Source organism: Lutra lutra, chromosome 7, assembly GCF_902655055.1.
Source record: "Lutra lutra chromosome 7, mLutLut1.2, whole genome shotgun sequence".
In the NCBI taxonomy this organism is placed as follows: Eukaryota; Metazoa; Chordata; class Mammalia; order Carnivora; family Mustelidae; genus Lutra; species Lutra lutra.
The window spans coordinates 144,713,960-144,729,243 of NC_062284.1; the positions used below are offsets into that span (position 1 = coordinate 144,713,960).

General features: G+C 55.0%; 1 protein-coding gene across 3 annotated transcripts; it reads left to right on the forward strand.

Moving 5' to 3' along the window:
• The first annotated feature begins 343 nt into the window (after nucleotides 1-343).
• Nucleotides 344-3,303, forward strand: LOC125103859 (uncharacterized). Of its 3 annotated transcripts, none has more exons than XM_047735778.1 (2): nucleotides 344-1,447; nucleotides 1,751-3,303. In XM_047735778.1, exon 2 carries the CDS (start codon nucleotides 2,500-2,502, stop codon nucleotides 3,232-3,234), a length of 735 nt encoding a protein of 244 aa, XP_047591734.1. In that variant the 5' UTR covers nucleotides 344-1,447; nucleotides 1,751-2,499; the 3' UTR covers nucleotides 3,235-3,303. The 3 variants fall into 3 exon arrangements, with proteins under 3 accessions (XP_047591734.1, XP_047591732.1, XP_047591733.1); XM_047735776.1 differs by having other exon boundaries at nucleotides 344-1,208; nucleotides 1,299-3,303; XM_047735777.1 differs by having other exon boundaries at nucleotides 344-1,208; nucleotides 1,306-3,303.
• The last annotated feature ends 11,981 nt before the right edge of the window (nucleotides 3,304-15,284 follow it).

Here is a 15,284-nt window from a genome sequence, read left to right on the forward strand (position 1 = left end):
GAACGAGTGACCTGGGTCTCCTCGAAAGTTGCCTCTCTGCCATTTCCACACCTGCTCCTGCCTGGCCCATCTCCCAACCCTCAGTGGTGGCACCGCCATCCACCCGGCCACCCAAGTCTCAATCCTGAGCCTCACCTGGTGGGCCGACCCCTGCCTGGCGCCCAGGCCACCGGAGCTGTTCCTGCCGCCTCTAGCCGTGCCCCAAGGCCAAGCCTTCTGCTTGGTGTCTCACGTGGCTCGCCCAGCTCGGGCCTCAGCACCCGGCCCGGGACCGTGCCTCCCCACTCCACTCCTGCTCACAGACTGTCCTCCACATGGGCCAGCAGGGGGTCCATCCGAAACGCACATCTGACCAGGTCCCCCCTCTTCCATGGCTCCCCTGGGCCCTAAGGTAAACCCCGGCTTCCTAGGCCTTCAGCAGCCCGGCCCCTGCCAGCCCCAGGCTTTCGGAACGGGCCTCCACTGGGCACTGCTGGCCCCGGGCACGAGGGTTATGGGCCATGGAGGTTCACAGCCCCGTGCTGTGCCCCCCGTGCCCCGCTGGGGTTGTGTGCGGGCCGAACGGCCTCAGGCAGGTCCCTTCCTGGGCAGTGTGTGAACGAGGCCCTCGGGAGGAACGTTCAGGACTCAAGCGAACCAGGAGGGTGCGTGGGTGCGGGGGTCAAGCACCTGGGCCCCAGACGTGAGGAGAATGAACGGCCGATCAGTACAGCTGGCTCGGCTGTCTTGCCTTCCCTCTGCTGTCTGTCACCATCACAAGGGCCTCAGCCGAAGGCCTCCACTCCTGTCATGAGGGACCTGTGGCCCGGAGAGGCTGGTGGGAGAACTGATAGATGCTGGCCAAGTCCCAGGAGGTGATGAGCTCACCGTCCAGCAAGGCTGATTTTCATCTCCTAAGTATAGACGAAATTGCATTCTTGGAATATACATAAATCCTTATTTTGGGGTTGGCCAATTTGTGCCAACATCTGATGTCGACATGGGGTTTTTTTTTTTGCCTGTCTGTGTAGCTGCGGGACGGCGGTAGATCAGGAAGGTCGGTCACTGGGCCAATGTCAACATGAACAACACTGGCCTGAGAGAAGGAGAGGATGGGTTTAGAAAGTCCAGGATCTGTGAGTCGACTCCTCCAGCCAGAGCTCACAGAAAAGAGCGGGTGGCCCTGAGAAGTCACTGGAGGACACCCGCCTTTTAATTTATTTTGATAGGTGGGATTTAGTTTTAATTATTTAAGAGAATACTTCGTGAGATATTTTCAAAGAGAAATGAGATCTTAATAATCTCCGCTCTCATTACAGCCCTCAGCTATTAAATCTTTATAAATTTCTGCTGGAAGCTTGAGAGGAGGCTGGTGTGCAGGACTGTGGACTCAGCACGAGCAAGTGGAAAGCGGCGGGCTCCAACAAGGCTGAGGCTTCATTTCCCCATCTGGGCCTTAAGTGCAAGGGTGAGGGCTGCTTCCCGGGGTGAAACCGTGGGAGGGAGCAACTCTGGCAACCACTGAGAGCGGGGAAACTGAGGCAGGGCTGGAACCAGCTGCTGGAATCCATGAGGCCAATGATTTCCAAGGAGCCCTGGAAACAGCCTTGCACCGAGCTGGCTTACTCTCACTCTTGCTAAAGTTAACCCCACTCTAAACCTGGGGAGTTTTAGTACCTCAGGGGACAGGCCGGGTCTGAGTTTACTACCCCAGGTTAAACCACGCATGTCCACTGCTTTCACTCCCCTGATTCTCACCTCCCTCCTCCAGCGCGCTCTGGCTCACAGGTGATGGGCCCTGACTCAGCAGGTCTTCGACCACAGTGCTGCTGCCTGCCCGAGGAGGGCCCCTGGGTGGACCCCTTCTCTCCCCAGATCCCCTGTCCTCACCTCAGAGGCTCGCATTCCCCACCTCCACCACCACCCCAGCTCCCTTGGCTCTCCCCAAGACGTGCCACAGGAGCCTCACCTGCAAACGTCCGAGCTCATCACAGCCAGACCCACTGTCCTCACGCCTCCTGCCCAGGTGCCCAAGCAGGACCATGTGAAGCCTCAGGCTCCACTGCACCTTCTCTCTCCTCTAATATCCAGTTGGTCATCAGACCTGATGGTCATCAACTCCCGACCAGAGCCTCAGCCCACCTCAGATCGACGCCAGCCTCCCCGCTGCCGGATGAAAGCTGGGCCTCTGTTGGCCCCTCCGCATCACTGTCCTTGGGCCCGTGACCACCTTGGTCCACACTCCACCTGGAGTTCCTTTCCTGAGAGTGTCCGGGCGTCCTGTCACCCCTCCGTCAGCCACGTCTGCCTGGAGTCCAAAGACAGGATCCAGGCCTCCCGGCTGCCCCTCTGTGGCCAAGTGCACGACGTCCCGGGGTCGCCCTGCCTCCGCCCATCTCGGGTTCATGCCCAAAGACAGCTGCTCGCTCGAGCCGGGAAGCCCGGCTGGTCTCGGGAGGCAGTTCAACGCCGGCGTCCTTCGGAGACTTTCGGAGCGTCGTGGAAGAAGTGAAGGAACGAATGCATGAATTCTCCCGAAGGGGGACAAGTGGCCCCTGTTCTGGTACCTGCCAGCGTCACGGTGCAGTCACAGCGCGCGGGGGAGAGGAGGCACGTGGACACCATCCGGGCCTCGCCACTGACAACGGGGAAACTGAGGAAGCGGCCGGCACTGTGGGGCACAGCCCTCCTGCGCGCCTCAAGGAGAGGGACGTGGCGGGCGTCCGGACCCCGCGAGTCCGCGTGAGGAGAGCCCCAGGGTCCAGACGTCCCGTCTCGCTCGCCGTCAAGGTAAAGCACACGAGAGGCCGACCCAAGCTCCCGCACCAGCTCCCGCTCCCGCTCCCGCTTCCCGGCGGCGACCCGGGAGCCCAGCGCGCGTGGGGCTCCCGGACGCCAGGGACCGAGGTGGGAGGGGCTCCACGCGGGCCGGCTGCGGCGGAGAGGCCGCGAGCTCGGCTTGTAAGCCGCCGTGAGGAAGCCGCCTGCGCCGTCCTCGGGCACCCCGCACCCGCGACCGCCCTGTCCGCGCAGCCCGGGCTCTCCTCTTCCCCCAAGGAGCGCGCGCACGCGGCCTGTCCCAGGGCCCTCGGCTCCCCACGGGGGGCCGCTCTCCCACCCCTCTGCCCTGCCACGCGCTCGGCGTCCCCACACTGCAGCGAAGTGACTGCGCAGGCGCTGGCGGCCACCCTCAGACCCGGCCATCAGCGTCTCCCCGGAGTCTCGAGCGATGGCTTGCCCAGCAGGCCTCGGTAGCCAGCCGCGCACATCTGATTGGCTTGGACTGGGGCACCTGTCCTTGCGAAGCCAATCATTGGCTAGGAGGGCCATCGACTCAGCCAATCAGAGTTTGCCTCTGAGTCACATGGTGGAGCCTGGCCGGCCTCTTCCGCGCGAAGGCTCAGACACAGGAGCGCCACGTGTGTGCTGGCTCCGGCTTGGGGATTCGGGGAGCGGCTCCTGGGGTCCTGGCGGCAGCTTTGCGGCGGTCGCCGGGCCAGAGTCGGGGAACCAGGAAGACAGGGCCGAAGGAGGTCCCCCAGAGGCCCACAGCTCGCAAGTGGGGGAGCTGGGATTCGAACCCGGAGCTTCGCTGGCACCACGCCCGTCCAGGTGTAATTCGCACCGTACGCGGTAGCGCCTGTGTGAAGTGTGCGGTGCGCCGGTTGTTGGTGTGTTCACGAGGTGGTGCAGCCCTCACCGCAGTCCGTTTCAGAACTAGTTCGTTGCCCCAAAAAGAAACCGCTGGTCCGGTAGTGGTCACCGTCCCCCCCGTGTGTCTCCCTCCAGCCCGAGGTCACCACTAACCTGCCTTCTGGCTCTGGCTTTGCCTGTTTGGGACATTCGACCTAACGGGTCCCCACCAAGTGTGGCCTTTGTGTCCGGCTTCTTCCACGGATCGTGACCATTCCAGGATCCACCGTGCTGCGTCTGTATTAGGACACGATAGGACGCTTCCTGCTGTGTGCGGTTACTCCTCAGCTGAGGGACGGGGCTGTTTCTCCCTTTGGGGCCTCATGACTCGGGCTGCTGCGAACATTCCTGAGCAGTTTTTATGGACAGATGTTTCCATTCCTCTAAGATAACCTGGGAATGAAGTTGCGGGGAGAAGGCTTTCCTAGGAGGTGAAAGCACAGACACGTTTAAGGGGTGAGTGGGTCGGGTTAGTGTTCTGAGCGCTGCAGAGGGACTTAGGAGGCTGGGGTCCTGGCTCTTCTGTCTGGCGACTGCAGGACCTTGGCCAGAGGTCTTCTCTGGTGCATCTCAGGGACTCGGGTGCTGGAGTAGCGGAGCCCAGCCCGGAGAGGGCACCTGCATAACCCACTTCCTTCCTGGGGAAGGAGCCATGGGTTCTCTGGCACTGTACTGGCAAGGGGTGGTGGTGTCCTTCCACAGAGGACAGAGAGGCCACAGGACGTGGGCATCTGCCCTGGCCCCTTTGGTCCTCAGAGACAGAGAGGCCCAGCCCTCCTGCTGGAAGCAGCCCCCATTTGTTATTTGCGCTTTAACGTCTATCCGGCTTTACTCCACTTGGACTTGAAAGTGACCCTTAGTTAATTCGAATAAAATAGCCATGTAAAGCTCAGCCAGAAATTTAATTGTATTTACTAAACAGCTAATAAATATTTACTACAAATCTCATTGCTCCATAAAATTGAAGACGGTACCTCCTTCTTGGCTTGCTTTCTTGGCTTCGAGGCAGGGCTGAGGGAAAGAGGGAGGCAGCTGGGAAGGGGAGAGGGAGGGTCCAGCCTGTGTCCCTGTAACAGTGTAAACGTCGATTGTGTTTCTTGTAACGAGACTGGATCACTCACCAGTTGCTTTGTTCTCAGCTCGATCATTTTACTCAGAAAGTGAGCTCTTGCAGCGGTTCATTTCCGTTGCGATTCCAAACCTGATCTCTGTGATTATATGTGGGAAGCTTACAGAATTTTCCACTGAGATGATTTTTGAATTAACTGAAAATTTAGCAGTTTCATAATTTCTGAATTGTAGATTTTCACCTCCCCTTTTGGTCTTCTAAGTCCATTGCTGTGTCTTTTCAAATCTGAAATTTGCCATAGGCTGAGTCCTCGAAGAAAGATATATACCCTTGACATTAAAAAAAAAAATTAATGGAAAAGCACTAAATCCCTTCAAATGCTACACTGAAATGTAGTTACAGCTCTTTCTTCATGCCCAGTGAGAATTTAATCATAGCAAAATCTTAACGTTTAATATTGAAATCTTTATCCAAGAGACCCAAAAAGTGTTTTGCAAGGAGCAGCTTGGTGTTTCCTAAAGCTGCTGACACAGTTCCCTGACTGTAATGTGATAACTGGAAAGATGACTCCGTGACCCTGACTTTTGCCCAAACCCAAAGTTTGGGGTACCAGAGGTCAGAGCCCCAAGGGCAAAAATCATGGACTGAGGCAGGGGGCACTGCTCTGGAAGTCCTCAAGGGCCGGTTCCCATTTGCCTCCAGGAACCTCAGGAGGCCCAGAGCTTCTGATTGGGTCAAAGATCTCATTTATGGGGTGAGGGCCTCTGGCTATTTACGACACACTCTTGGTTGATGGCCCTGCAGGTCAGTGTGAGCGGCATACCAGAGGGTCAGGGCCAAGGTCAGACCCAGGAGGAAGTCCCCCTTCTTCTCCATCCATACAAGTATAGAGGGTTAGCAGGCCTTTGGGACTGTTAGATTTCTGTAGTGGGAACTGTCGGTGCTTGTATTCGTAGACTTGCTGTATAACAAGCAACCCTGAAACCGAGTGACTTAAAATAATCATCGTTAGTTGGCAGTTTGGGCTGGGCTCAGCCGAGTGGGGCTCGCTTGGGCTCGCTCCCGCGGCTCTGCTGGGACTGATGGTTTTGGGTGGTCAGATAAACGTTTTGGGCAGATGAAGGCTATGGACTGGGGTGCCTCGGTTCTCTTCCATGCGGCCCCTTTGGAAGTTGGCTTGAGCTCGTTTCCATGGTCTCAGTGCTATAAGAGAGCATAAACTCCAAAGAAAAGCAGTTTTCAAGCCTTTGTGTGGGTCATGTTTGCTGATGTCCCATCGGCCACGGCCAGGCCCGTGGCCAAGCCCAGGCTTAAGGAGTGAGGAACAGACGCCTCCTGATGGAGGGCGTAACAGAACCACATGCACAAGTGCGGCTTACACACTTTGTCTCTGCCGGGGGGTCCTCACAGCCAACGGCTGGCTGACGGGTTCAAAGCTCCAAAGAGGCCGCCCTCTTTCTTCAGAGCAGGGCCAGCTGTGGCGTGACTTGTGGTCCTGAGCCCGCTGAGCCCCGGAGGGGGCTTGGCTTTATTGGGCGCTACCGCCCCCTGCTCGGCCCTTTCCCTCCCTGCCCCACTGCCTCCCCCTCTCCCTGACAGGCTGTTAGAAGAGCGGGCCCTCAACAGACTGCCTCTCCCCAATCCCCTCACGGGCCTGTGTCCGGGAACTCAGTTGTGGATATCGTGTTCTCTCAGGATGGTGCGGTGATATTTTCTATTCCACTCGTGTCTCTAGAGGGTCCCCTGGACACTCCCTGCTTGTAACCAAGAGGGATGGTGAAAGCGACACTGTGTGACTTCCAGTGGAAGGTTCTGGAAGGTAATACAGCTCCTACCTTGTTGACGGGAAACCTGCTCTTGAAGCCTCTAGCCTGACGGACTCCCTGGAGGCTGCCGTGTGGTGAGAAAGCTCAAACAGCTCCGCCAGCCCCACACCGTGCAGACGTCTCTGTGCTCTGATGGCACCCGGCAGAGAGACCCTCCCCAGCCACAGCTTTCCCGAATTCCTGACCCCCAGAAGCCTTGAGAGATACTAAATGCTTGTTGTTGTGGTCTAAGCCACCAAGTGTCGGTCTCATTGGTGGGGCAGTAATTGGAACCGTGCATGGATCTTAGACAATGTCCATCTCCCCGTTACCATGGAGAATGGAAGAAGGAGCTTCCTGAGGACTCGAAACCCTGTGCAAACCGCTGGCCCCCGTTCTGTGTGCACATGTTAAATCTGTGTGTGTGTGTGTGCACGTGTGCACGCGCACGAACCCACATCTGTCCCCTCAGTCCCATCTCTCTCTCCACTCCCAGAGCCTCTCAAAGTGCCTGGCTCACAGCGGTATCGTGTTAGCGGAAGTTCTGATACACTGGGACCCTCATGTTTGCAGCCAGACAGATCTTCCTTGTTCTCCAGCAAGCCATCCTGCCCCTCTAACCTCTCTTCCATTAGAGAGTCCAGGAGAGAAACTTCCAGAGCAGTAAGTCTCTTTGTGGTTGCCCAGTCGGAGGGCCAGTGGCAGGCCGGTTAAAGGTCTTTCTTCTTTGCTGGGAACTCTGGAAGTGTGCGCCTTTTCAAAGGAATCAAACTCTGTCTGGGCTTCCTCTCAGACTTTCCTCTGCATCTCCAGCCTTTTGGAACAAGTCCCCAGTCTCAGGAATGTGGTTCTGCAAGATGAGCTGGAGTTTTCAAGGACTGGGAGAGCAGGAGAAGGCCAGGAAGGAGGGGATTCCTGGAGGCAGAGCTCTGGGATTTAAGACACAGTTTAGAGGCGTTGGCATTGATCTCCAGCCCACAAAGGTTGCCCACTTATCAGGCTTCGCTTAGCAGCCGGGGTGCTAGAGGATGAGCAGTAGGGAACGCGACACACTCCCCCCCAGGAGGCTGAGGATGGTAGGTAGGGGAAGATGCGGGGAGAGAGGTAGGCAGAGGAGTGATGGGGGAATGGGGAGTGGCAGGCATGGGGGGAGACACATTAGTGGTTACAGGAACACACACGGGACAGGATGTAAAGGGAAGTGGGGAGGGCATGGTGGGAAGAGAGTGGTGGCAGGGGAAGGCGGAGAGGATGGTGACAGGAATGGTGGGAGGGAATAGTGGGTGGTAAGGAACGGCGTGGGGGGAAATGACAGCATTTTTGAAAGGATCCTAACTTTGACGCATAGAACTGGATGATGCTATGGGATTTTGCCTGATTATAAAAGGTATTAGGAGCTATATGTTAGGCCGTCTTGTTTTTTGGGGCAAATGTCAGAGATCTTATTGCATTATTAGTTCACTATTGCATTATTAGGTCTTTCCATATATTGCCTAGGAATGCAATAATCATTGCATTATTAGGTCTTTTGACAACCCAGTGGTAGCTGGGCCCTTGTCCAGGGCCAAAAGTCCTGAAGAGCGATTTAAGCAAGTTCATATTTACCCCTCCTTGCAGTCAGCCATCCAGGGGAGCCCTGAATCTTGGGCAGAGGGGAGTGAAGAGGAGGACGTGGGGAAGAGAGGGGAAGATGCGGTCTCTGCCAACCCACCACTATCCTGGGCGGAGCGGCTTTTTGGGATTTACAAGCAGAACAGGCTCAGAGTGGGTCCCATACCTCCCATGTCCAGTGGGCACTGTGAGTGTGGGAATGAATGAACGTTTCAAAGATACATAGGTGGGTGTTATTTTTGGCCAATCCTGGGGGCAAAATCAATTTTATTTATCCTTAAAAATGATGGGAAAAAATGGAATCAAAGTTCTAGACAAGCTGGGGGACTTCTTCTTGATCCTTTTCTTTCTTTCTTTTTTAGATTTTATTTATTTATTTGACAGAGAGAGACAGCAAGAGAGGGAACACAAGCAGCGGGAGAGGGAGAAACAGGCTTCCCGCCGAGCAGAGATCCTGATGCGGGGCTGGATCCCAGGACGCTATGATCATGACCTGACACTTAACCACTGACCCACCCTGACGCCCTCCTTGATCCTTTTCTAACATTTTTTTTTTCTTTTCAGAATCAAGAGACCTCACATCCACCTAAATCAAAGCATGGAAGGAACACCCAAGTCCTACTTTTTTTTTTTTTTTTAAGATTTTACTTATTTATTTGACAGACAGAGACCACAAGTAGGCAGAGAGGCAGGCAGAGAGAGAGGGGGAAGCAGGCTCCCCACTGAGTAGAGAGCCCGATGAGGGACTCAATCCCAGGACCCTGGGATCATGACCTGAGCTGAAGGCAGAGGCTTAACCCACTGAGCCACCCAGGCACCCACCCCCTACTTTTTTTTTTTAATTAATTTCATTTATTTATTTATTTATTTGAGAGAGAGAGAGAGAGAGAGCACATGCAGGGAGAGGGTCAGAGGGCAAGGGATAAGCAGACTCTCTCCACAGAGCAGGGAACCCAATGCGGGGCTCGATCCAGTACCCTGGGAGCATGACCTGAACCGAAGGACAACTCCCAATGGATGGAGCCACCCAGGTGCCCCCAAGTCCTCCTTCTTGACCTCCCAGGCAGCTTCAGACAGGCCTGTGTCTATTCAAATTATTTCCCCGCAGAGGACCGAGTCTGCGGGGGCCCGGGCCGGTGGTGGTCTTTCCGGGGAGCGGCCTAGAAGCGGCTGCTCAGAAGAGCCTCGTGCCAGGCCCAGCCGCTCAGTTTCCGCATTCGGACTCGCAGAATGAAGCAGCCTATCAGAGGAGCAAAACCCCCAAACTGAAGTTGGAGTGTCCGACCTTGGTTCCTTCACCATCTGCGGGGGAATTTTCTAGTCTGCCTCATACTCAAAAAGAAACAGCAAGGGAGGAAAGGCCATTTCCTGTGACAGCCATCAGGGGCAGCCGGCCCAGGCTGCATCCTGAGTGCCTGAGTGCCCACCCCGCAAGACCTCCCCCCGCCCCCTGGCTGGGGCCTCGTGGGCAGCATCACGGGACGGCGTCAGGGACCCCTGCCCCACTGACTCTTAAATCCCCCACAAGAGGGGAAGTATGCTGCTGGAGAGGCGCAGAGCCTGCCCAGGACCCGTGGGCTGGGGGCCACAGGGTCCACAGAGACCCCTGGTGGATGCCCACTCCAGTCCTTGGTCCCTCCAATCGTGTCCTCGAGGCCTTTTGGCCAGCTCCGGGCCCCCTGGCTGTAGGAAGTACAATACAGCTGGTGTTTAGCGAACTCTTGTTAGGCTGATGAAGCAGAGCTATTAGGTGCCTTGCTAATTACAGAGCAGTCATCAGTGATTTAAGCCTATGACCATCATTTTCAGGTTTCAGCATCGTAGCAAGGTTAGCTCTTCCTGTGAAATGAGCTTATTTGGGGTCCATGTTAAAAAATAGTAGAGGGAAATTCAAATGTGGTCGTTCTGAAATCTCATCTACATTGCAAATCGCTCATGGAAATGAGCATCTCAGAGCCATTGATTAGCTCGAGGTGTAATGAGAGCATGAATTTGTGAATCTGCTGTGTTCATGCTCCACTACCTGGGACAGACAAAAGAGGTGATTTGGCAACTACAGGGCTCATGAGATCCTTTTTTGGCCCCCAGACTGGAAACTCCACACCTCAGCTACCTTCCCCAGACCGCTCATAGCCACCCTCCACGATACGGACGACCAGACTGGATTCCTTTGTACCAGCTCACCCAGCCCTGGCTTCAGCTTACTCTGGAGGCCTCGAGATGCCTCCGAATTTGGCATCCTCATTGTAATTGACTCAATTATCCTGGTCGCAAGTGGTGGGTACGTAGCAAGACATGAGCCCACTTCGGCTGCCCCAAATGTGGCTGGCCAGAACGAGTGAAGTCAGAGGCAGCTACGGTAGCGAGATGTTCGGTGTTCTGGAGTGCGTCCTTGATCGGCCTGGGGTCTGGGGAACGGAGAGCCAGCCTAGGGTTTCTTCTGTGTCTGCGCAGAAGTGGACACAGTGGTGAGGCCGAGGGGCGGGCAGAGACCCCCCCCGGGGAGTCCCCCACAGCTCCCCAAATCCACCTCAAATCCACTATGCAATAAAGGAATCCCACTGTTACGGTCCTTCGGACGCCCTTCCAGACGGACGATCCCATCAGGAACCTCTCGGAGACTCTGGAGCTGACCCGTGCTTTGAGCCCCGTCCTGGGTCAGAGTCCTCTGTGGGGAGCTGCTTGTTGATCACGTTTGACAGCGTGAGACTGGAGGCACGTGACGTGGATGAGAAAGTTTGGCTCAGGGCAGGTGGTTCGCTCCTACATTCATTCATTCATTCACTCACTCGCTCACTCACACGTTCCTTTGCTGAGCCAGATACTGTAACGGCTACCTGGGGCCTTCCGCCAGGGAGAATGGCAGTGACTTCTGTGGCAGCGCCGGGGAGAGAGGGCGCTGACCCCGCAGACCGAAGCCTTCAGCCAGGCGGCGGCCAGGAGAGCCCAGGCCCCAGCGTTGTCCTCGTGGGACCGCTCAGGGAGGGTAGGAGGCCGGCGAGTGGAGCCCCATCTTCGTGGTTTTCTATTTTAATATTACAAGCCTCATGAATTCAGACTCTGCTAATCTTGAGTGTTTCATCCCAGAGTGGGTGGGACTTGCATTTCCGAGGCACACAAAGAGGTGTCAGCAGAAGTGAGGACAAGAGCTTCCACGCGACCCTACAAATAACGTCGGAGCTGCATCTCCTCGAGGCCGGTGGCTCTGGGGACTTCTTCACCGGGACCCACGGTGAGAAAGACCTTTTACCTGAAGACCCACAGGCAGAACCGGCCAGGCAGAACCAGAGCAAGAGTCTCACACAGTAATACCCCCCTCCCTCGGTGTGATGCCTTCTGCTATTTTCTGTTTTGTTCTATTTCATTTTTTTGAAAACAGGCTGCTCATGCCCGCTCCACGAGATTTATGATGGGGTTCGCTGGCTGTGGGTTGAAGGACCCTGTGGCCCCGGTGCTGGGGCGGCCACGACTCTTCCCATCGAGGCCATGGGGGGCCAAGGACCAGCTCCTCAGAAAGGGCTTCTCAATGAATGGATAATGAGGTCTGTCTGTCAACTTCCCATTGCACAGGGCTGGCACCCCTGGAAGTCCTAGGTTAGGTGACATCCCCCCCCCAAAATACTGGGACAGATGTGATTTTGACCCATGGCAATCGATGACGAACACCTGAAATTCCAACAGTCCCTCGTACTCTGGGAAAGGTGGGCAGATCCTTTATACACAGTGATGACAAGGGCTGAAATACAGCCCAATGCCTTCTGGGCCTCAGGGCACCTCCGGGGGACAGGGTGGCCGCATGGCCCCCACTGGCACCATCGTCCTTCACAGCCCCCTTCGGGGAGAGCAGGCAGTCTATTTCCGCTCTACAAAAGGGGAAACCCAGGGCCAGGGAGGTAAGGTGCCTTCCCAAAATGATACAGTTAGTCATGAGTTGAGTTCTGCTTTTTCGATTCCTGGTCTAGCATTCTCCTATTCTAGTGAATTCCTCACTGGTTCACCTTCCCTAGGGAACTCATCACCACAATATTTTGGGGGGCCCTTTGGCAAGAAGAGCTGGGTGCCTGACCCATGACATCCTTCCTGCTGGGTGTGAAGCCCCTATGTCGGGCCAAGGGGCCATGTGGAGGTGGATAGGTTAAATCCTGGAAATGCATGTTTTATTTGGAACTGCTCCAAATACGGCCCACGGGAAGAGAGAGTGAAGCATTCAGAGACGGGGAGGAAGAGTGTTCTGGGCAGAGGGAATGGCATGGGCAAAGGCTCTGAGGACTGAGTTTGCCTGAGTCACAGAGGCTCCCTGGAGGCCAGTGTGAAGCAAGTGAGTGCAAGGAACCTTAGTGTGTTGAGTTTCCTGGGGACGAGGCCACTGAGAGCAGTGAGGTGGAGGCTGCTGTTCAGGGACTGAACTGCTGAGGTCAGAACTGCTCGGCCTACAGGCCACGTGCTGTGGGTTCTCACCCCCGGGGCTCCGAGCATCCACGAGGTTTAGAAAATCACCATGATGACCACCAGCTAAGGGTGATGCTCATTCCCTTTCTTCAGTTTTGAATGGGGGGCTATCTAGTGGTTTTCCAGTATTTGATGTTATTTCTTTGGAAGAGTCCCAGAGGTGGGGTCACCGGGCCAAGAAGGAGTCACGTTTTTGTTTTGTTTGGTTTGGTTTTGTTTAAACTGAGGAGGTTTGTGTTTCTAGCTGCTGGCCCACACCGAGCTTCATCGCCGGTGACCTCATTCATCCCATAACAAGAAAATGTCCCGCTGTGTTCAGACTTGCCTGGTTCTCAGGATATGATTATTGGCTGAAGGACAATGAAGGAAGATCAGTTTGGATAGAATATAAGCTGCCAATCAAACTTTACAGGGGCTTCCATCTCAGAGTTAAAACCAAAGCGCTCTTGATGACCTGAAAGGCCCTGTGTCTCCAGCTTCCCTGAGCCCGAGTCCCCACTCTCACCTTCCTCCTCTGTGAGTTTCTCTGGTTCCTTGGCTCCAGCCACAATGGCCTCCTGAATGTTCACTGGCCTCAGGGCCTTTGCCCATGCTCTTACCTCTTCCTGGATGCTTTTCCTACTGATAGCCACATGGTACCCTCCTCTTTCCTTTTAGGTCTACCTGAAAGTGGTGTCTTATCCAGCGCTTTACTTGCCTCCTTCCCTGACCATTCACTCCAGGCCTTCCTCTTCCCCTTCTCTGCTCTGGCTTGCTCCAGAGCTCTTGTTATAAACTCACTTGCAATTTATTTTGTTTTCACCTGCTAGAAGGTAAGCTCCAAAAGGGCAAGCATTTAATTGGTTCTATGCTGGGAGAGAGCTGGCAGGTCTGGACTACAAGCAGGTCTTGACCGAATGCTCTAATGAACAAGGGGACAGTGGAATAAATGGCTTTGATCTGGGATCATATGACATTTCAGGCGTGTTGCCACCAGCTTTGAGAGCTGGGGAAGGGCACCCCATTTGCCTTTCTTCACAGTGAGATGTCACACTGCAGTTTTGATGAATTAGAACAATTTTTGTACTTTTCAAACATTTTATCTCATTAATCTGAGATTTAATTTGGACCCAATAACCTCCTCCCTCCTCATTTCTAACGAGCAGGGAGGAGGAGAACCCATTTCCTGGGAATCTGCTGGGCTAGCACGACTGGCAATAGGTTTCCACCAGCCACTGGCTGGTTCGAGGGCTGGAGGGTGCCAGCTGAGGCAGGAGCTGGATTCCTGGGGAGGGGGTGAAGGAAAAGGGTTGTGACAACCCTGCAGATTGAGGGAGAAGATCAGTGATCACACAGAGGAGGATTTGTGAGTTTGCTATGTGGTTCTTGAGGCAAACGCTCTTCCCTGTCTCCAGTGAGGTCTGCAGAAAAATACCCCTTTTTCTTGGTGAGACTGAATCTATTTTTCGGAAGGTGTTCAAGGTCAAGGTGGGTGTGGGGCTCCAGTCAAGGCCCCTGTGGGAGGCTGGCCACGCCCCATGCTCAGGTTCTCCTGAAGGATTGGGGGGAAAGTACCAAAGACGGTGTGTGCACTCACACACGTGTGCAAATCCCAGATTGGGTGTTCCCTAAACAAGGATAACTCATCTCCTGAGTGGCCCACAGAAATGAGAGAAAAATAAACTTCATGTGGCTAGTTCCCCAAATCTCCTACCTTCCCTGCCCTTGTCTGTCACTTGCCCAAGACGCCCGGTGAGGTTTGAACACCTTAGCCATCCTGTGCCTCTCCGTGCCCCAGTTCTTTTGCATTTGCTTTCTGCTGCCCCTGTCCAGAGAGGGACACAGGTACCCCGCATCTTTGCTGGTGTACTTCTGCCCTTAGCCAGGGTCCACTTGAAGTGGCAGCGGGGCTGGCAGTGTTGGTTTCCCAGCTCAGCCAGCCCTGCATGGAGCAGGGAGTGGGGAGGAGGAATTCACATGCGGACCACCCCCCACACTGGGGTGAGGGCCCAGTCCACCATCTCAGCCTTCCTCCAGTCCAAGATAGTGTTTTCAAGGTTGTTGTTTTTTTTTTTAAGATTTTATTTATTTATTGACAGAGAGACAGCAAGAGAGGGAACACAAGCAGGGGGAGTGGAGAGGGAGAAGCAGGCTTCCTGTTGAGCAGGGTGCCTGATATGGGGCTTGATCCCAGGACCCCAGGATCATGACCGGAGGCAAAGGCAGACCACTTAATGACTGAGCCACCTCAGTCCGAAGGTAGTGTTTCCAACCAGGTTACGAACAAACAGGGAGTGGAGAGGGTCACAACAACAGTATTTACAAAAACCAAATGGACTAGAAAATAGAGCATATCACAGGTTTGAGGTGGAGTGCTGTCATACGTTGTGTGTGTACGTGCACACATGATACACGACTGGGTTGTGCTGTAAAATTCACAAAGCTTGGAGGCCGCTTGTCTGGACAGTTGGTTTAACTGGTTTTATTCTGCCGAGAGTCCAGGTCCCTCCTGAGGTTGACGTTTCAGTGGGAGATATTGCCAGGGCCCCGCAGGCAAGTTAGACCTCCCAAGGGGGCCCATGGTCTTTGTGTGGGTGTCACTTGAGGGCCTGATGAGACCCATTCACAGGCCTGAAGTCCCCCAATACTATTGGGGACCATTTTACCCCTTCTCTGGAGAACAAACAGACTGGCTCTGA